This window comes from Drosophila mauritiana, chromosome 2R (genome assembly GCF_004382145.1).
Source record: "Drosophila mauritiana strain mau12 chromosome 2R, ASM438214v1, whole genome shotgun sequence".
Lineage (NCBI taxonomy): Eukaryota > Metazoa > Arthropoda > Insecta > Diptera > Drosophilidae > Drosophila > Drosophila mauritiana.
In genome coordinates, this window is record NC_046668.1 from 8,784,061 (window position 1) to 8,804,699 (window position 20,639).

The following is a 20,639-nucleotide window of genomic DNA, read 5'->3' on the forward strand; positions in this document are numbered from 1 at the left end:
TTCATGAGTCAATAGGTGGGCAGATGAATAAATATACAGATCGTGCACAAGGTGCTGGAATACGGCTATAATTATGTCTACATTTTTATCTCTATATTACTTCACATAGCTTAAAAAATAATAAATCAAAGGAAAATCTTATTGTCCATATATTTTGTATTTTCCTAAAGCGGATTGCTAAATGCCATTAAATCTAAAGAAATTTCATAAATTAAAGTATGTCCTAAAAAATCACTTCCTTCTAATCACTTCCCTTCATCACAGTGCCCATTATGCGTCTTCCAACTAGGGCTTTTCCAATCAGTTCCGAATGAACCGCAGATATGCACTCCATAAATAATCCCCAGTGGAGAAGTTCCCGCCTCATCCACGAGCCACACGCATACGTACTCCCCTGAATTCCACATAAATCAACTCAGGAAATGCTCTTAATTTGCCACAGCCAGCCGCACCCAAGTCCATTCTCATACCCATGTCCAACTGACAGGTCGCACTCTGACTCGGAACTCCCGATCCGAACTCCCGTTTCCAAACCGTGACAGGTTGCCCAGATCCCCCCGGCCACTCCTCCTGAACTATTTTCTCCATCACCTTTTGTGTGAAATTTACAAGGCCGCAGCGAACATATGGGTTCTGCTATTGAAAAGCATTTTACAAACTATCCAGAGTTAAAATTAAATGGTTCCCTCATTCCTGCAATTATGCAAACACTGAGAAAATTATTCGACTAGGTTCGGGAACTATTTTTTGTAGAAAAAGTTTCTTTCCCTATACTAAGTTTATAAAGAGCTTGGGGTTATCTCAATCATTTCATTTGTCAATTCAGAGTTATGCATTTATTACTATGAAATGTTGTTGTTGTTGAATTAAAGTCTGTCCTTTAGGGTATTTTTATTTTTGTTTCAGTGGAGTCCCATTTGTGTTGTTTTCCAATCGGTTCTTATGCGCTAATCGATAAATTTGAAATGAATTGCCCCGAACAACGAAAGCCAGCGAAATGCGGCTTCTGCTCGACTGCGGGCGCTCCTTAGCGGGTGTGTCGCGCTCTCAAGTGCCACTATTAACATTTTTCCAAGCGAATTTTCGAATTTTCCGTCTGATTTGTTCTAAAGCAGCAGCAGTAGCGTCAGCGTCAGTGGCCACCGGAAGTGCCAAGCCAAGTCAAGCCAAACCAATCGAGTTGGCTTTGTGTTTGGCTTTGCTTTTTGTTTTGGGTTTGCTTTTTGTCTGGCTTTGCCGAAGAGTTGTTTTGATGTTTTGATGCTTCGATGTTTTGTTTGTGACTTTTGTAGCTGCTTCACTGTACTCCGGCGCACACACTTCCGTTCCATTTCGCATTGCACGCATAATTGGCGTTTTCCCCTCGAGGTTCCCCTGTCTCCGGTTGATCGAGCACCGAGCAGCCAGAATGGTAATTGATCTGCTATTCGGGGACTGTGACTATGGGGCGGAGGCTCCTCCCGTTGCCAAAACTGGGTGTGTTGTTTGGCTCTTGCCTTTTGTTTCTCCCTGCCCATAGCCATTCCCATTCCGAATCTGAATCCGAATCCGAATCCATCCCCATTCCCGGGCTTTTAGCTCTGCTCGACGCTGGCGAGTCACGCAAAATTCAGTTCGCCTCGAGCCGTGCGCGGAGTCAGCAACTCAATCAGCAAATCGCTCTTGAAATCCAAATCGGTGGACCATCCGTTTTCGTATCCGTATCCGTAGTCGCATCGTGGAATCTTCTCAGGTAAATCCCTCAGATTTAGGCGACTAATCTGAGTGACTCAGAGGATCTCGGTGTGTGCGAGTTTGATTGACATATGCAAGCAGAAATTTCCTTTTGATTCGATTGTATAATTCAATTAAGTGCTGATTGAATAAAGACGTCAGCGCGCCCACATACGAAACACCAGCATCAGCACCACCTCACCACCTACCCTAACAGTTTCTACCAACACCCACCTCCACTGTGAAACCCAAGAAATCCGCTAACGAATTTAGAGGCAGCACCACTGCTCCTCGGCCAAATACGTGTCAATGTCTCGAAGGCAATGCGCCTAGGGCACCGCTATATGTATTTATCTGTATCTGAATCGGAAAATGTACGAGTATCCGTGATCTCGCAGTGTTTGTTTGTGGTTTTTGTTTTTTACAGGTGGCATATAAATCTGTAGAATGAAAGTTTTTGGCTAGACCCGATGCAAAGCTGCACAGACATCGCGAGGGTTAGTTGATAAGAATCAAAATAATGATGGCTAGGAAAAATCACAATTGAAGGCAATTGGTTTCAATTATACAAGACATTCTTCTGCGGATTAGATTGGTTAATCGCTGGTCAAAATGGATGATAGGCTTCAATTTGTATGACCATTAGAAATTAAGGTAAATTTGTGAACATAAATCACATTTATCATATTTGGGGTTCTCAAATCCAAATGATTCTATGGGGAAAATAAAATTTTTACAGGCTTAAAATTGAATTTATATGCAAAAGTAGGTTTGTGCCGTAATCTATAATAATATAAACTAATAATGGTTTATGAGCATTTCTTCGTTTTGTTGGTAATAAGAAATTCGAGCCATCTGACATATTAGAAACCTTTTTGATAAGGCTCTATACGAAAGGTTTTCAGTGTAATGGGAACCTTAGTATCACACCTCGCCCAGTTCTTTAACGGTTGGGAATATAAATTTATTTTATTTTCCTGCATGTGTGTGTGTTTTGTGAATGCTAAACATGCGCCAAATGCGATGACTCATTCCATTCGTGTGAGAGAAGCGTCAGTGTGCGTCTCTATGTTTGTGTGTTTGTGTGAGTGTGCCTATGTGTGTTGGCCAAATTTTGAATGGCTGCCAAATGGCGGCTTCCTCGGTCGCCGTCGTATTAATTATGGCTGTTCCACGTCGCTGTGTTTGTTTGTCAATTTGTCTCCGCTCGGCTTGTTGACTGCCCAAAAAGCTATTTTCGAGCAGATCTGCGGTTTAAGCATAGCCAGGCAGCATAAACTTGTTGACAAGTGTAAATGTCGGGGCGGAAAACTCAATCTCTGAACTCGCCGGCGCCCCTGAAAATGTCACCAGCCACATGAAAGACGCAAAGACCGCCGCCCACACTCGCTCACCCACCCTTTCAAAAACTTTCGACAGGCGTGTGGACACCTTACGGTTCCAGCGGCGATCTAAATCAATCGGGCGCCACCTCGGCCACGCCACCGCCCCCGCCGCCGCCCTCGCTGCCCGTTTGGACACCACAGCCGTCGCCGGTGTTGAGCGGACGCAAGGAGTTCCGTCCGGTCCGCTTCGAGTCCCCCACACTGCCACGTCGCTACACGGCGCAGCAGCAACAGAAGACGACGACTACGATCCCGCCGTGGTCCAGTGCGGAGATCGTTGAAGGTGCCCCACCTTCCACCGCACCAGCCTCCCTCAACTCCGTGAACTACAACTCGGACTACGCCGAAACCGACTGCTCCGGAAACTTTGGTCCAGTGGCGCCCAGTGCCAGTGTCTCCGACAAAATCAGAAGTACTATATGCAGTTCGCTCCTATTCCTCTCAGTACTTAGTCAGGTCCTAGTCCAATACTCAAAGAAACCGAATAACTTGAAAATAATTATTTTATTTATAATTATATTATAAATACCATGGAAAGGAACTGAGATACTTTTGCAGATAAATCGTGAAATATAATTCTTAACGTCACTATCTCTGTTTTCCAAAACGATCACACTTGCTTCACGTAAAATTATTTGTTTTCTATTTTGGTAGAAGTGAATATCAATTACCTGTTGATATTTTGGTGACCATTATTTGTACATATACAAATAATATCTATAGCTGGGATCATATTTGCTTTTGTTGGTAAAATCAATCAATAGCTAGAGTAAAAAGATTTGTCAATGGCAAAATTGCAATTCTTTTATAGTGTGATTATAAATTATAGAAGAATTTATTAGTCCGTTGTTGTACCTTTGAGTGTTGGAAAAAGTCGACTTCTACGACTATGACTTTATGTCAAATTCACAATTTTCTGCCCCAAAATTCGCTCGATTTCGCTAACGTTTTTCCGTCGTTTACCGCCCCGAAAAGCATTCGAACGCTCTTCGTCCAACTCGGAGCTGCAGAGGCCGTTTGTGCGGCGCCAGCTGTCCGACGCCAGTCGCCCAGCCTACAGGCCCAATGAAGTCAGTAAGTATAGCCGATGTGGGTAGGGCAAGTGACCAGGTGAAGCGAGCTCATGTCGACGCACAACACTGAATGTAGCTGTGATGTTTGTGTCCCCGTTTAACCCTAAAACCTAAAACCTAAACCAATGACCCGAGCCACCAAAGACCTCCAAACACTAACCAAACTCCATCTGCGGTTTCCAGTCTACAAAGTCAAGCACGAGTATATGAGCGAACCGGAGACGGGCAGCGATCGTCCCCGGAAAATGGCACAGTTAGGGCGAAGGCAGTACGACGGCATCGGTCCGGTGACCAACGATGGAATGCCCATCATCCTGAGATCGGTAAAGGCAGCCCCACTTACTGGGGCATATCGGGGGTTTTGAACTCGAAGTGAGACGAATTGATACGAGTATTGTTCCTTATCCTTATCCACATGCAGGAGGTCAAGGAGCCGCATCAGCATGAGTGGTACAAGCGTCTGTATCAGACGATACACAAGCAGAAGAACGGCGGTAAATGTCACTACTTTCCCCCTGGTCTGAAGCATTCAAATATCCTAGATCCTAGTACACCACACCCCATTCCCATCCCAGCTCATTCCCACTCCCCAACAATGTCCATTCCCCAATCCCTCTAATGCTTCAGTCCGATTTGATTTCCGTCTTATCGTTTCGGTGTCTTCAAAAACTCTCGTTTCTCATTTCCCCATTCGCTTTCGCCCCAAGATGAATTCGTGATTCGCTACAAGTGTCCTAGAGGTGATTCTTTGTTCTTTGATCTATAAACTATGCTATCCCCTAGTAGCTCCTCCCCTTTAGTAGCTCGCTTTCGCCTGTACATACAGACAGGTCTTGACCTATAACCTCTAACAAATAGAGCGCTTCATTCTATTTTGGTTTTATTTTGTTTACATGCATGCTGTATTATTTGGCTTACCTATGATTTCTCCCATGTTTCCGTGTGTAGATCATTGAAAATTTGGAAGCTTCTACTAAATTTCACGACTAACCTAATCTAAGGCCTAACTCACCGAACGCAAAACCACAAAACAACGCTAACATCATGTCCGCCAGTACACCACCAAGACGAAGTAATGATTATGTGAAAGTAGAGCTTGAGAAACCGCTTTGTGCTTGTACAACTGAATACTTACCCCGACTAATCAGTTCTTCCGTCTCCGATCAGCCCGTCCGTCGTACAAGAGCAACGGATACGTCTCAGAGCCCGAGCCCAACTACGATTCGGATTACTCGACGTTGAGGTACCGCACCCAGAATCCGCACCGCGTTCAGTCCGTCTCCTCGGCTGTCAATGTGCGCAACCTTAATCAAGACGAGAAGTGAGTCATTATAATCCATACTAATCGTCATAATGAACCTTACTAATCGAACAACCGCCTTTTACGCTGCAGGTTGTATGGTACTATGCCAAATCCCATAAAATCAGCGCAAAACTCGTATAAGAATCAGCCAGGTCGCATCGAAAACTATACGACAGGTCATTCGTCTGTTTCCGAAAAGGAAAAGAAGGAGGTAAGTATCAGTTCCGAGAACATTCACTGTACCGTTTCATCAGTGTGACCGAAATGCTCATCATTTTGGGCCAATCCACTTCACCACCATAATTTTTAACCCACGCAAAGCAATCAGTCGTATTTGCTCAACGGAACCACTTCACTGGCACCGATCAATATTAGCTTATTGCACCAGCTCATCTGCAATGCCACGATAATACCCAACAAGCCCCAATCGGGTCCATAATCATTCAGCATTCACATTCACCACCCATAATCCGTCATTCAGATCGCCTCAAATATTCTAACTCACAGCAATTATTCTATTCACAATTCTAGTGGTGGGACGAAGTGATGGACATCTTTAACGGGGTATGATCTCTACTATATTATCTAGATTTAGTCTTAGTTAATTTACCTTCCGATTGAGCTACTCGAGACCGTTTTCCGTTGTCTAACGTGAACTAAACCGTTCCCAACTGTTTGCTTACTATTATATCTTTCCTTGCCTACCATTTACCGCCTACCAAAATGCCTGATCCATATCCTTCGCAAAGTGGCTTAGGGAGCATACACGCATCCCGCGTATTATCATAGAGTTCGTCGACGAGTTCGACGGCATCGGAGTAAGTTTCCTTGGACAGAATATCCATCGGTCTGTCAGATACATGAAAGCGAGGCAGGAATCATTGCAAAAGGCACCAGAACTACTAATAGAAGCCTCTCGATCAGTTTTATCCTTGTGTCTGAAATAATGCTTATCCATTTACTTTCTCTTTTCCTTCAATAGAATCTAGAACAATCGAAACTATCGCCATTGTACACCGAAGGTAACTTGTCCAGGTAAGGAAAGGTGGTAGAACTTAAATAGATTTCATTATATAACCTCCATTCCTTTCTTACATTTTCAGAGCTTTGGCCAAGGAATCCGGCTATACTAGCGATTCCAATCTGGTCTTCCGTAAGAAGGAGGTACCCGTAAGCAGTCCCCTTAGCCCCGTTGAACAAAAGCAGGCTTACAAGAGTCTCCAGGCAGGCGGAGAACCTCCTCTGCTCGGCTTCCGTAAACCAGCGCCCGAGAAACCCCGTGGTAAGTGTCAATCTTTCTTAGGTTTTGGTTTATTTTTTTTGCCGTAGCTCTAATCATATATAATACTTAACATAGTCATAAGTCGCTGGGCTATCTACTCACTAATCCTGCAAACGGTGTTGGTTCCAAGGTCTATCTTTTGTACACCAAACTATGTAAGACTTTAACCTCTTTGCCACCTCTTGCCCTGGTTGTATCTCCATCACCCACTATCACTGCTCACCTGAAGTTGTATTTGTCTGCCCACAAAGAGGCGGGCTCCACCAAAAGAAAAAAAAAAACAAATAAAAGTAAAAAAGCACCACCGTTGATGGCACTGTCACAGGCACCACCGAAACAACAGAAGCCGCTAGCTAATTTAAAATCCGTTTTAATGCCTTCCCTAAGAAATTTTGGAGGAGTTCGAGTTCATACAAATCACTCCCACGCTCACAAAGATTCGTGTCAGTACCAAGGAGCTGGAAGAAGAAGTGGAACCCGTGAGAAAAGCAGCAACACCGCCGCCTCCGCCGCCACCACCACCACCTCCTCCTCCTCATCAATCTTTGGCAACGAGCAGGGACCATAAGTCCGTAAAGATGTTCTCCCAGCTATCGAAGAATCTGCCCTCGTTCATTCCGTTGAGCAAGAAGCAGCAAGTGTCGCAACAGGATGACCCAGCTCCAAGGCCGCCCCATCGAAAGTCCAGCTGCACGAAGAGCACTGTGCGAGTCCTGAGCTCCGCCTCAAAGTCCAGGCATGAGCAGTGCTTCCAACCGCCAAATGGAACTGCCCCTGGGGTATCTACCATCACCCTGCGGAAGGTGGCCACTTCGAGTTGTTCCCGTCGTGAACCCATCTGCCGATCGAAATCGGCGGGAGCGGTGTCCACCCTTTTGCAAACGCTAACAGCCACCAAGGAGACCCGACTCACCCGTCGGGTTCAGCAGCAGCAGCAGCAATCGCGTTTGAGGTCCTCGAGTCCTAGTAGACGCCCCGCTCGTCTTCTGGCCCTTCGCCATTCCAGCCGAAGTCCTGTTGCCTTTGGCAGGAGCATATCGAAGGAAAGAAGCTTCGCGGAGGAGAAAAAGCGACTGGAGAACACGCTGCCAGCTAATCGCACCAACTTTGAGGCCAGTACCAATATACTAAGGGATCCCTCCTTGAAATCCCCCCAAGAGGTAAGGGAGGCAGTGCGTTCGTATGCGACGTCACGCAGCAAGTCCTTGCCACGACTTCGTCAGACTACAGTGAGCACTACCACAAGGCAGACCATGTGCTTCCCGCAAGTGCGACCCCAGACGCTTTTGGATTGCGGAACTCGGTCGCTGAGGAAGTGCTCCTCGAAAGCAGGAAAAGGCCAAGAAAATAACGGATCCAATGACAGCTTGCCGAGAAGTAACTCCACCTTCTCCATTGACTCTATGGTGCGTCAGGAAATTGTGCCCATAGCACCGCCCAAGACATATGTCGGGAAGTCCAGAGGATCACTCTCTAAAGCGTTGGTTCCACTCCAGAACAGTCGAAGCGAAGGTCACGTGCCAAGAAAGCGTCAGTCTGTCAAAAGCACCACCAAGCCACCACCACCAGTAACTGTTCACTCCTACAGCGAATCAGTGAGGGAGAAGACCAACTTTTGGAACGAGTACAACGCCAAGCAGGCCATGTCCTTGCCGCAAGAGTACAAGTTCTGTCCGGAGGATGTGTGCGATTTCGAGAGTCATACGATCCAGCAACCGTGTATCGAGGACCTTGTGTGGAAATATGAGGGCAAGGAGCAGCGTCCACCGAAACAAGTCACCGTGACGGACATCGCTCGTCCCCAATCGCCACAATTGAGCCAGGAGCGTCGCTTTTCGCCCACTCGAGAGGTTAGGGTGCCCCAAATCAGCCGGGAGGTCAGATCTCCGTCTCGTCGCCGCATCGATAGCCTGCGTTCCAAGGACAAAGAACAGTCCTTGGCCAGGGCCAGTAGCCTTAGCAGCGCAGATGACCGCAAGAGGGCTACTCCAGCTCCTTCGAATGGGCTCTACCAATGTGGAGAGCTAGCCCACAGTGCCACGTCATTGACTCACCTGGAACGCCATAGTCCCAGCTGTCGGTATCGTAACAATTGCGAGCGTTTCACTGAATTGAATCGCTTCTACAGCACTTTGGAGCGAGTGGGTCAGCTGGAGAGGGCCACGTCCTCCAGCAGTTTCCATCCCTTGAGAAAGGATGCTGAGCTCCTGGACTTTGATGAATGGCGCCGGGTGCGACTTCATGAACGTGCTGAAAAAGAGCTGCAATATTTAGTTGGAAAGCTACGAGATGACCAAAAGCAAAGGGATCTTCACTTTCGTTCAAAAGATGTAGACTCCATTAAGTGGCGTCAAGAGGCCGACCAATCACTGGTTGCCAAGAAGAAGTCTGTGGAGGATCTACGCGAAAACTTTGAGCAGCTGAATCTCCTCAGGCAGCAGCAGCAGCTCCAATCGGAGCCAGTTCATCGCCATTGGAGACGCAACACGGTGGCTGATTTGGCCTGCAGTCTGGAGCACCAGGCCTCGGCTGAACCCGAAATGGAGCGCCACTTGGACAACGATTTAGTGAGCACTTTGTCCAAGGATCAAATTAAAAAGATAACCCTGCAGCTAAACGAGATCTACTCGGGGAATCGTCATGCTCCAGCCGTCGAAGAGAAGTATGTCGTAACCGTAGAGAAGGGCTCCCGTCCAAATGGTCTGAAGGTACGTTGCAACTCCACCATCTCCAAGGATCAGCTACTAGGACCAGTTCAGCGTAAGCGAGATGAACAGCACTCAAATCAGACTTTGCCTCGCCCCACTCGCAGTCAATCTCCGGTTGTGGTGGCACGAGAAACCCGTGGTGCCATTGCAGCCAAGAACGCAGAGTTGACCCTGACGAAACCGCCGGATGTGCCACCAAGACCCAAGCCCACACCAAGTCAGGAGGTTAAGAGCAAGCCACCTACAAAGGCGGAACCAAAAGTTGAAACTCGCGAACCGGCCGAAGACATAAGCCAGAAGATACAGTACTTCGAGGATCGCCAGTTCGATGAGCCGCCCAAGACCATCTACCACGCTCGCGAAGATTCCTCTCCGGACGAAGCTGAGGTTATGCGACTCATCAATCAAAACATGCAAGAACGTCAGAGAGCCAGGCAACTTCACCACCACCAGGAGCTGAGTAACTCATTGACCGATTTAAGCGGGGTTTTTGGGGAGCGCCCTGCGGCCCGGGTAAATTTTCACTTGCACAGCCCGCCCGACCGTCCGCCCGACGATACCGAGCTTATCAGCTTTGGGAACGGATCACCGGATCACGGAGACGGCAGTCTTGAGCTCTACTCGGACTCCTACTATCGGTCGCGCAGTCTGTCGCCCCAATCGCAGGCCTCCGCCTGCTCCAGCTCCTACTTGCAGAGGGTGTACACCGGCGAGGTGCGGAAGATGCGTCAGCACTTCGAGAGCATTCAGCAGTCCGGCGAACAGTCCCGGGAGCCATCCAATGAGCGGCGTGATTTTTTTGGGCTTAGCTCGCTGCGGAGGGCGCGCAGCGATCCCGAAATGAGTGCGGGATCCAAAGACGCCCCGGACACCGTTACGGAGGCGGTGTCGAAGGAGGATGTGCCTCGGCTAACCCACAAATTCGAGTTGCGGGCAGCCACGCCATCGCCGGAACGAGGAAGAAGGCGTATGCGTAGCGCCCAGGACCGCCTAATGCCCCACATCGATATCATCAGCAAGACAGCGGCTTTGAAGAGAGAACTACCCATTCCCGTTCGATCGAGTCCCACGAGGAGCGTTAGCAGCAACAGCCATTGCTTCGAGCGTCTGAGAATGCGCTACGAGTCACCGGAGCCGCAGACCCAGAGCTATTTGTCCACCTCGCATCCGGATATGCGGGATGTCCACGACATATCGCCCCATCTGAGTGCCGATTGGGTGGCTCACAAGCACCCAGAACCGACGAAGCCCAAGGACCTGCCCAAGAAGCCACAACGAGTGGTGAGGGCGAGCTCCACTTCTCCACCTCGACCAGCAAGATCGCAAAACCACCAGCTGAGCTCCCGGCTAACTAGCTGCATGAAGGATATATTCGCCAACCAGAAGTTCGATCCCAACAAGCATCGTCCCAAGGCCCGATATGTTCCCGATGGTGCGGACAATGACAATCAGAAATCCAAGGATGATGGCACTTTAGAGCGCCTCAAGAAGACAGCCATGGTGACCTTTAAAGGTGATTATTACGTATGACTTTCGGGGAGCAGTGGTCGGGGTCTCCATGGAAATGATCAGGGAATGAGCCAGGGCAACCCTTCACCTTTCCTTACGCTTCGTTGGTCGCCTGATCTCGTAGATCTCGTAGAGCTAGCTGCTGCTTGTTGGTTACTCCCCCATTGGTCTTAACTATTCGAAATTATCCCTTTACTCGTCTATTATCTGTAATCGTTGGCGCAGATCTCGACCCGAACGCGCCCCCCATTCCCCCACAGCCGCCAGTCAAGGGTCTCTCCTCCTACGATTTCCCGTACAGCACCGACACCGTCGACGGATCAGGTGAGTGACGATGATGCAGGTGATCCCGGGCATTTCCCAAATGGTGCACAAAGTATCCGCTGCTTAAAAGTCGAGCGAGAAAGTAAGGGAGTGAAAATGGGACTTATGTGTGCTGGGAAGTCTTAACCCCTCCCTATATATGAACAAAATTTAAGCTTGAACTTCATAACAGAATCATTTACACCCAAATCGTACATCTTTTTATCAAACGTACTTTCAAAGCTCACATTTCAATCTTAAAAAAATATTTTAAAACATTTGAAGTTTACTTTTAATATCCACTAACTACATGAAAAGTAATTAAGGAAAAATGACCCAGCTCAATGCCCATATAAACTAGTTAGCGGATTAATTTTAGTTAGCTTATCCTGGCCAGGACACTTAATGTATCCATTCTATTCCGCACTAAGCCAGTGTCATTCGTTGACCTTTGCTAAAAGCATTTTTACTACCGCAACGACGGGCAATTTCCGCAATTGGTGCAATTTCGCTTTGAAGGCGCGCCGTGCCTCAGTTGACCAAATTAATCGATATCTCCAATGAGAATGCCGGCCACGCGGACGGGCCTGACCTGCTTAGCTCACCCGGCCGAACCACCAAGCCACCACCCACCTGTCCACCTGTCAGGGTGGTGGCTCTGCCCTTGTTGTTGCTGCTTCGCTGGGGGTGGCTCACCTTGCCGGTGCGAACCTGCAGTTCGTTGGCGTTGCCATGGCCAAGACGATGCCGTCAACAAAACAAACTCGGGAACACATACCGGTCGCGGCCGTTAGTCAGTTTCACTTTTCCGTGCCAAAAAAACGTGTCTTTCGGGCTGCGCTCGCAATAATTGCCAGTTAAATGTCTTATGCAACCGCGGCAATATGATCCATCAAACGCTGGCGCCGCACCGCAGCAAATCCTCCAGTTATTCCCAGAGCAAGGCGGTCCACTGGCGTCAGAAGTTGCACAGCAGCTGCAACGACTTGGAGCTGGGGGATGAGCCATTCCCGGAGCCGCAAGGCATGTGGCACAGTCAGGAGATTAATGAAAATCCCTGGCAAAGGCCACAGAGCAGTGGGGCTGACGGCAACATCCGTAACTCTGGCAGCAATGGCAACAACAACGTCTGCGACATACCCAACTGTGGCAAAATCCTGTGGATACATCGCCGGGAATACGATTACAAAAGATCCGCCCCTCTAAGGCCACCTTCCCCTTCGAACTACCATGGTGTTCCGAGCGCCGTGGGCTACCACGTGGTGGGACTGCCCCTTACACCGCAGCCTAACCAACGACAGGCCTATCTGGCCAACCAACATGCCATTGGTTCATCCATGCCACTGCTCCTGTGGCAGCAGCAGCAGCAGTTGCTGCAGCAACAGCGGCAACATCAGCAGAATCTGCAACAGCTGCAGCATCGGAAATATACGAACATGCAACATCGGTGGCCAAGCAGTTAGTATATAGCTTAAAGTCTGCACTAAATTAGATAATCGTATTAGGATGTGCTACGCTGATTCCTTCAGATAGGTTATTAAGGACTTTTGAGCCATTGTGATTAACTAACTCCCTTGATTATTTCATACAAAGGCTCACGTACATTTCGCAGATATCGTATTATTAAATTCCAATTATAAATACTTTTCTCAAGTGACTCAAATATTTTCCAATTATTTCTCTATGATAGACCCCAGTGAGATAAAAGAAAGTCAAGCGATCGATTGAACCCCTTTGCAGCTCCCACCGTTACATTCGCTTTGCACTTTCTCATTTGACTAAGCGACCTTCCTGTTTTGCACTTTCTCACGGTTTTTCTTTTGCAAAAAGGTAAAAACTCGTTATCACCTGGGCCGCCTAAGATTGGCGAAGAGAGGTGGCCAAAAGAGAAGCCAGCTTTTGGCCGCGCTCCCTGCGGTTCAATGCCAAAGTCTTTGATAAAAGCTTGAAAAGTAGATGGCAGGAAAAGCTTTTTACTATGATCAAGATGAAGAAGCAGTAATGGGAAGTACATTGGGCAAATTTTGATATCAAACAGAGCCGTAGAGACCATTGATATGACTTGATATACTTTTGCCTAAACTGCCCCAAAAACTGGATGACATATTTATGTTTCATAAAAATTGTTTAAAAGAAAGACAGATACTCCTGAAATCGATTTAAATCTTTGCTTTTTTGTTGCGCGATAAAGTCACCAATATTCGACCGCTCTGACCCACTGTGCCACCAAGCAATTCACACACCCCACTGCACCACCACCAACAACAACAATTAAACGTGAGGCGGCGCCGCCAGAAAACGGAACTTGTAGTAATACGAACGCCGCTATCTCTGGGAATTACTCACCCTGCTGAGAGTCGAAATCGAAATCTCTTTGACGTCAACGCGAAGCTTCGTCTTCTGGTCTTCCTTCTCTGTCTCGTCTTCTCCAGCTATTACTCTCTCGCTCTGTTTCCCTATATTGCTTAGCTGCCTTGGGGTCCCCATTCAATTTCGATTTCGGTTTCAGTTGAGCGCTGCGCGTGCTACGGTAAAGTCGAACACTATTCTCCCTCTCTTTCCGCCCCCTCGCTCGCCGTCTCTTTCTCCGGCTCCAGTGAAGCGCGAAGCTTGTTTGTTGTTGCGCGCCGATTCTCCCCAGCTTTATCAGAGAATTGGATCGGGCTTCGATTCCGATTCTAGATTCTGATTGATAGTTGTGACTAATGAGCGCTCAACGAAGAAAACAGTAAAGAAAAGCGTTTAAAACTTAATTGAGCGTGAAATGCGAGGAAAAGCCTTGAGAAGACCGTGTGTTTCTGTGTGTGCTTGTTTGTGTCTCGAGAATGGATGGAAATATGCAAAGCTTTCCATACAGGGCATGAGTGTTCTTAAGTGCAAAGTGTTCTTTATTGTTAATTTTTATCCAATTTAAAGTTCAATCTTTTGATTGCTGTCTTCTTGATATGCAAACATCCCTTTATTAACTAAAATATCCAGTGATAACGTATTAATATAACACATGCTGCCAAGAATGTGCTACAAATAGAGCTACCTTGATAGTTAAACCTCTTTATAAAAGAAGATAACACTATCACATTGATAGCACTGTGATTTTTCTCCGTGCAAGCACTTTCAAACGCTGGCAAAATATGCCGCAGCGAATCAGTGAAAGTGAAAAACCCAATCCCCCGAGTGTCAATTAAGCCTCTCTTTCCATTTCTTCACTTGGCGTAAACAGCACGTACAAAGCTGTTGTTAATTGTTGTTGTTCGAAGACAAAGCTTTGTGGCTCATGGTTTATTTGCCGTGAAAATATTTGTGCAGCTGCCCCAGCAATTCCGCCTCCCCCATTACCCTCTCCTCACCATTCTCTCGAGGCTTTCCCCTTGAGATTTTCCAATTCAGTTCAATAGATGCTGAAGCTACATTCTTTTTGTGCGCCTGCTGCGCAATTCACTTGTAGTATCAATTGAGAAGGAATGGATCTGGGCTACTTTAGGCGATGAGTAACTTGGCTGGACTCGAATGCATCTTATCACGAGGTCAGTTGGCTTAGGAAAGCTCCAAGACTCTGAGAGTTCAGTTCCCCCTTCAGAGCCCAAACATCAGATTGTTAAGCTAACGAGCATTAACTTCAATTGCAGCTAATTCTCCATTTAAGAGAGCTGCTTTATTCAATTTGATATTGTGGAATGCCACTTTTACTGGTCGGGGGAACCAAGTGGGGGCTATGAGCTGGCTGTTTATTTGCCTACCAATTGGCAGACTGATATGTACGCCGCACCCGACTCCCAGATAAGCCATTGTTTCGTAACAGAAGCGGCGGCAGTTACGATTTGCGGTTAGATCGTCTTACGACTCAGACAACTACGATGGCGACAAGAGATTGCTGTTTGTAGGGTAAACAGCGCGTACACTCGGCGAAAATGGGTTCGTAGTTCAACCAACTTGTTTAGGAGGGGCAGGTGACTAGATCTCATAGAGAACTCCTTCGGTAATCGAGCTCTGTGTTTTAGCATAAGCATATAGATTGTATGGTTGCCTGGAAAACCAACGAAGGCGAAGTCGCTTCGCTTGAGCTTGAGCCTGAAACCCCATCTTGCCACTTTGTGCCTCTCATCTAAACAGAGTCTCCCAATCATTACTATGCCACAGACGTCAACATCCACTTCAAGACCCCCATCAGGCATGAGCAGCGCCAGAACTTGTCGGAAGAGGAACTAGCCATTCGCCAAGCGGAGCATATGCAGAAGCTCTACCACGAGGAGCGCCGTCGCAAGTATCTACAGGAGCTGCAGGACATGAATTCGCGCCGCCACACGGACAACTTCACCCCGTCGCAGAAGTCGCCCATCGCCCTCAATCGCTACGATGACTTCCCCACGGACGTGACCCTCAAGTCGCTGGTGGGCCCCAAGACGGTGGCCCGGGCTCTCTTCAACTTCCAGGGACAGACCTCCAAGTATGTAGCCCCTAAGGAGGATTCCTCCAAGCAGCACTATATCTATAATTCTTTCAGGGAGCTATCCTTCCGCAAGGGCGACACAATCTACATCAGGCGGCAGATCGATGCCAACTGGTATGAGGGCGAGCACAATGCCATGATTGGACTGCTTCCAGCTAGCTATGTTGAGGTGAGTGGATTTCTCGACAGCAGCGATCCTATCTTTATCTGTAAGATTGCAATCCAGCGAAATGCTCCGAACCCTCAAGTTCAAAACATAAGCCTTTTTTATAATATATATATTTATATATAAATATTTATATAAATCATTGGAGATCGATCCAATGAAGCAGCCCCGGAGTGGAGATCGTGCCTAATCTTAATCTTACTTTTTTGTATAGAACAAAGACAATGGAATCAAACTAAACTGAATTGCTTTTGACAAAAGATCATTAATGCAGTTCTTAAAAAACTGAAGTTAAGGATATTTATTAATAACGAATCCAACCCATTTTACAATTATAGATTGTCAGTCGAGATGGAGCCCGTACCCCATCCAAGCGGCCATCGGAGGGTCAGGCCCGTGCCAAATACAACTTCCAGGCCCAGTCGGGCATCGAGCTGTCCTTGAACAAGGGCGAATTGGTCACTTTGACACGCCGAGTGGATGGCAACTGGTTCGAGGGCAAGATTGCCAACAGGAAGGGCATCTTCCCGTGCTCTTACGTGGAGGTTTGTTATATAACTAGCAACCAATCTCTGTAGTTAGCTAATCCCATTTTAACCTTAAGGTACTTACTGACATTGGTGCTGAGGACATTGCGGCCAGGACAACCACCGTGATCACCAGCCAGAGCACCACGAATCTGCGGCCCAATCTCGACGTGCTGCGCACAAACATCAACAATGAGTTCAATACGCTGACCCAAAATGGAGCACAGCCACCGAACGGAATCCTCAAGGAAACGCGGACACTTCATAAGACGGACGCCCTCCATGTGGACACCAGTTCCGAACCATTGGCGTGAGTAATCATCCTATTAAATATCAAAGAAACTGTCCAAAAGAATGCACCCTGGTAAGACGGATGCATACTTCTAGACATATTTCTTAGTGTTTTACTTTGGTTAGACCAATACAATCCAATTATTAACATGAGATCTTCTTTAGATACCGCGCACTGTATAAGTACCGGCCCCAGAACTCCGATGAACTGGAACTGCTCGAGGGAGATGTGGTCCATGTGCTGGAGAAGTGCGACGACGGATGGTTCGTGGGCACCTCGCAGAGGACCGGCTGCTTCGGCACATTCCCCGGCAACTACGTGGAACGGGCCTAGAGGAGATCGATCCAATGATCCAGCCCCCGGAGCGGCGATCGTGCCTAATCTTAATGAATTTGTAGTCTAATACGAGGAGGAATCAGCGTGGCCGGGGCGAAGGCAGTTCTATGATTAACTCTGATTTGGTTTTACTGGATTATTTTATGTTGTTGTTGAATAATTCTTATCCCGCTAATTCTGCTGCTTTCGTTTTGCCGTATTTTAAAGCTATTTATTTATTTTTAAACAGAGCATTAATTTTATCAATGTTGGAATTACGTTTATTTATGACATCCAAATATTAACCAAAAGTTGTCCCCCCCACCTCCCCCACTCCAACACTACGACACCCCGATGACCCAAAACACACACACCAAATATCGAAGGACCTTAATTAAGATCATACATACATATGTACTTTGTCGTTTACCTACTAATTTTAACTAGTCACAGCTAATTTCCAAAAAGAAAATCAATTGCGAAAAAGAAGAGACCGTTGAACTAAAGTGCCTTAAAGTTGAAATTTAAATGACTAAAACGATATAAAATTTTTCAAAGTGCTAAGATTCAAGTGCCCTTGTTGAGTCGGCAGAGTGGATAATTACTATTGATAATTATGAATATAATTTATGATATTGTCGTGTCCGAACCAACAGAAACCATTTTAAAATCATTACAAAAAGCGTTTATTACACAGACACTGTTGCAAGCGTAATTAGTAAATAAAGAAGAAACTAAAAAACAAAAAGGATTTGCTTTCATTTTTATTGGGTTTTGGGTTGGATCATAAAAATAATTTGTAAATGATGCAAATGCAAATATCACCAGCATATACAGATACAAGCAAATGTGCTCTATTAATTTCATATATAAAATATATATATCTCCAATTAGTATTTGGGCAAACTTTATGGTTTCAAGAAATAACATTAAACTTAACAAATACCACTCATCTCTGATATAAGATTAACAGTAGCTCCTTGAATAACTTATCCTGGTCATCCGATTAACTTGCCGGCAATCACGTTTCTGCCAGTTTTCGCTTTCGCTCCTGTTTCAGCTCCCGCTTGACAGCCCGCTGCTCTAGTTCTTCTGTGTACTCGGCGTACATCGCGAAAAGGGCGGGGTAGAGCTTGTGATAGTGCTGCAGATCCTCAATGGTCACTTCCATATTATCAAAGGCTATTGCCACTCGTTGCATATCCTCATCACTCGGCAATCGCGGGCACTTAGCGTAACGCTGAGAAAAGTGGGTGAGAATCGTGTGGCGAGCGTTCATATTCCGCCCCTGTTGAATGGCCTGCGACACGGTGCTGTGCGTCTTCAACCGCGCCTCCTCCTCCAGGTCGTCCTCCATTGTCGCCTCGTGAATAAGAACGGTGGAATCGCGACCCAGATCTATTAGATCCTGGCATGGCATAGTGTCGCCGCTGTAAGTGATCTTGACGGGTTCGCTATTGTGCTCTGCCGCCAGAGTTAAGCTTATTCCAAAAGAGTTGGGGCAGTGCCTAACTAGGCAGGTGGATATGGAGGTAATTCCTAGAGGTTCAACTTGTTCACCGCTTAGGGGACTAGCCAGGAGTTCACCGTTGCCCACTAGAGTATACGCATCTTCTACGGTTTCTATTTGCCGATTGTAGAACTCCAGCCAAGGTTCAATTTGGCGAGGAGCCAGCAGAATAAGTGGGTCTGCCCTAGGTTCCAATTGCCTCCTTTCCCGGAGCAGACCAATCAATCCAATGTGGTGGTCGGCATGCAAATGGGATACATAAATCGCCTGTAGCTGGCGAAGAATCAGCTGCCCTTTCTCGTGTCCATAAAGCCGTACAATTTGGCCATAAGTTCCTTCTCCACAATCCAACAACACGTAGGCATCAATTGCAGTCCTGATCAGAATCGAACTCACGTTGCGCGTCTTATTGGGAATGCAGGAGCCTGTGCCCAAGAAAATGATCTTTGGGTAGCTATCGGCAGAATTGTCAGGAAAACTATACTCTTCTTTGAATTTTGTCAATAGTTCCAGAAACCCAGGTACGGCATGGGTCTCCTTAACATACTCCTCTGGTGTGAGTTTGGACTCAATGGTGCGATCCAGACCTTTAGGTAATACGAAAATGATATAGTGTTGAATGGTAAGTAAAAAATACCAACCTTTCCTTGGCCTCAGATGAAAGTTCGTCATGGCGACCACACCCTGTTCCTCTGCCTCGTTTGCCTTTGCATTTGCTTGGTCCTCCGAATCGGCCTCGTCCAACTTTGTTTTTTTAAGGTTAATACTGAGAGTCTGACTCTGGCAGGACAACTGCTCGCACAGGAGTGGAAATACTTGCGGTGCCAGTTGGTGCAATTGGTATTGGATGCGATGGGCGGCTGCATAGCCTGAGAATTGGTTGAGGGGAGAACTTAGGTAGATGTGCTGTGACTCAGGTGAAAAATTCTCGACCACGAAATCCTTGTATTCCTGGCGAGAAGACATATGATAAGGCGTGAAGTGGACCACAAGCGCAACTTCAGTTAACTTCTCCTCGCCCAACTTTTTGAGCTTTTTGCCGTGTGTAAGCAGCGCTGGTAGATAGTTCTCACTGGGCACATCAAGGAAAACAAAGGACAGTGCAGTTTCACTGGCCTCGGTGACGTCGACTGAACGCACCACCTTTCCATCAGGCAGTGTGATATCGTTGCCATTCTTTAGCTGTCCCAGAAGAGGTCCTGGCGGCACACCCTGCTCCACGCACTTCACCAAGTTTAGGGCGCCAGCTCGCGGTTTTAGCTGACAAATGTAGTTAATCACACTTTTCGTCGGATCTTCCGAATTGATCAGGGGCAAAGAGTCCACCTTCAAGATGGAATCCTCGAAGCAGGCGCCCTCAGAGCAATCGTTTGGCCGCACCTGGAGATTCTTTAGCACCACGAAACGTCGCATTGACTGCAGCATAGAGCCGAGATGAGGCGGTCCATGGAGTCCAATGTCGCGCACACCGGCATCTTGGATGGTCAGCGTAAGACCTGGTAACCCTCCACAGGAAGCCCACGTATTTTGTGTGAGGAAAATTTGTTCCAGGCGTGATAGCCGTGTTTTGTGCTCGTGAGCTAGTCTCTGGGTTCCCTCGCCGCAGTTGAAGAGATAGCGTGCCTGGTCCGTAAACAAATAAACAGCGGCAGGGGCTCCATTGGCGCCAGCGCCCAGAACTTGCAGATTTACTGTTCCCGGCACCACAGAGGCCAGCTTTTTTCTAAGCACATTGGGTTCCCGCTCATAGCGAGGTCCTGTTAAAGGATCCTTGGCCGAGGCAATCGTGGCCGCCATCAAATTACTCGTTGTGAGCGTTCGCAAGGTTCTGTAGATCGGCGACCCGGCTGATTTCACTAAATACATTCGTATTTCGTCGGAGTCTGCAGTCGCGGGCTTTTAATAAACTGAGAAAGCGGGGAAGTCGCTGAAATCATTCGCACAAATTTCGTCAGCACCGGCAACGTGTGTCTACGAACAGCTGTTGCTATTAGTGATGGCCCGTTAATGGTTGCGATACATCGAAATGGGACGATATTAGAAAAGTGCTAAAGGGAATTCAATTAAAGTTGAAAATGATTATTGTTTAGAAATTCGATCCTAGAT

At 47.1% G+C, this 20,639-nt stretch overlaps 2 protein-coding genes across 26 annotated transcripts in view; one reads left to right on the forward strand and one right to left on the reverse strand.

Annotated features, from left to right (window-relative positions):
* Positions 1-17,771, forward strand: part of LOC117137785 (sorbin and SH3 domain-containing protein 1) — a 28,467-nt gene extending 10,696 nt beyond the window's left edge. For 4 of the 25 annotated variants that reach the window (XM_033299411.1, XM_033299418.1, XM_033299422.1 and 1 more), the window contains 14 exons: positions 4,355-4,494; positions 4,593-4,665; positions 4,879-4,911; positions 5,339-5,492; positions 5,565-5,685; positions 6,006-6,038; positions 6,457-6,509; positions 6,578-6,756; positions 11,199-11,297; positions 15,387-15,720; positions 15,778-15,892; positions 16,228-16,434; positions 16,494-16,726; positions 16,873-17,771. In XM_033299411.1, coding sequence (XP_033155302.1) covers positions 4,355-4,494; positions 4,593-4,665; positions 4,879-4,911; positions 5,339-5,492; positions 5,565-5,685; positions 6,006-6,038; positions 6,457-6,509; positions 6,578-6,756; positions 11,199-11,297; positions 15,387-15,720; positions 15,778-15,892; positions 16,228-16,434; positions 16,494-16,726; positions 16,873-17,041 — 1,943 coding nt within the window. In that variant the 3' untranslated portion in view covers positions 17,042-17,771. Of the gene's footprint in view, positions 1-3,132; positions 3,511-4,073; positions 4,173-4,354; positions 4,495-4,592; positions 4,666-4,878; positions 4,912-5,200; positions 5,244-5,338; positions 5,493-5,564; positions 5,686-6,005; positions 6,039-6,456; positions 6,510-6,577; positions 6,757-7,143; positions 10,978-11,198; positions 11,298-12,067; positions 12,735-15,386; positions 15,721-15,777; positions 15,893-16,227; positions 16,435-16,493; positions 16,727-16,872 lie in introns of those variants that run through there. The other 21 variants (XM_033299412.1, XM_033299419.1, XM_033299420.1 and 18 more) reach the window with 19 other exon arrangements.
* On the reverse strand, positions 17,651-20,520 carry LOC117137786 (ribonuclease Z, mitochondrial). Its single transcript, XM_033299440.1, has 2 exons — positions 19,175-20,520; positions 17,651-19,120 (listed from the first exon to the last, which is right to left on the reverse strand). The coding sequence occupies exons 1-2, from the start codon at positions 20,397-20,399 to the stop codon at positions 18,045-18,047; spliced, it is 2,301 nt and encodes a 766-aa protein (XP_033155331.1). The 5' UTR covers positions 20,400-20,520; the 3' UTR covers positions 17,651-18,044.
* Positions 20,521-20,639: the final 119 nt, after the last annotated feature.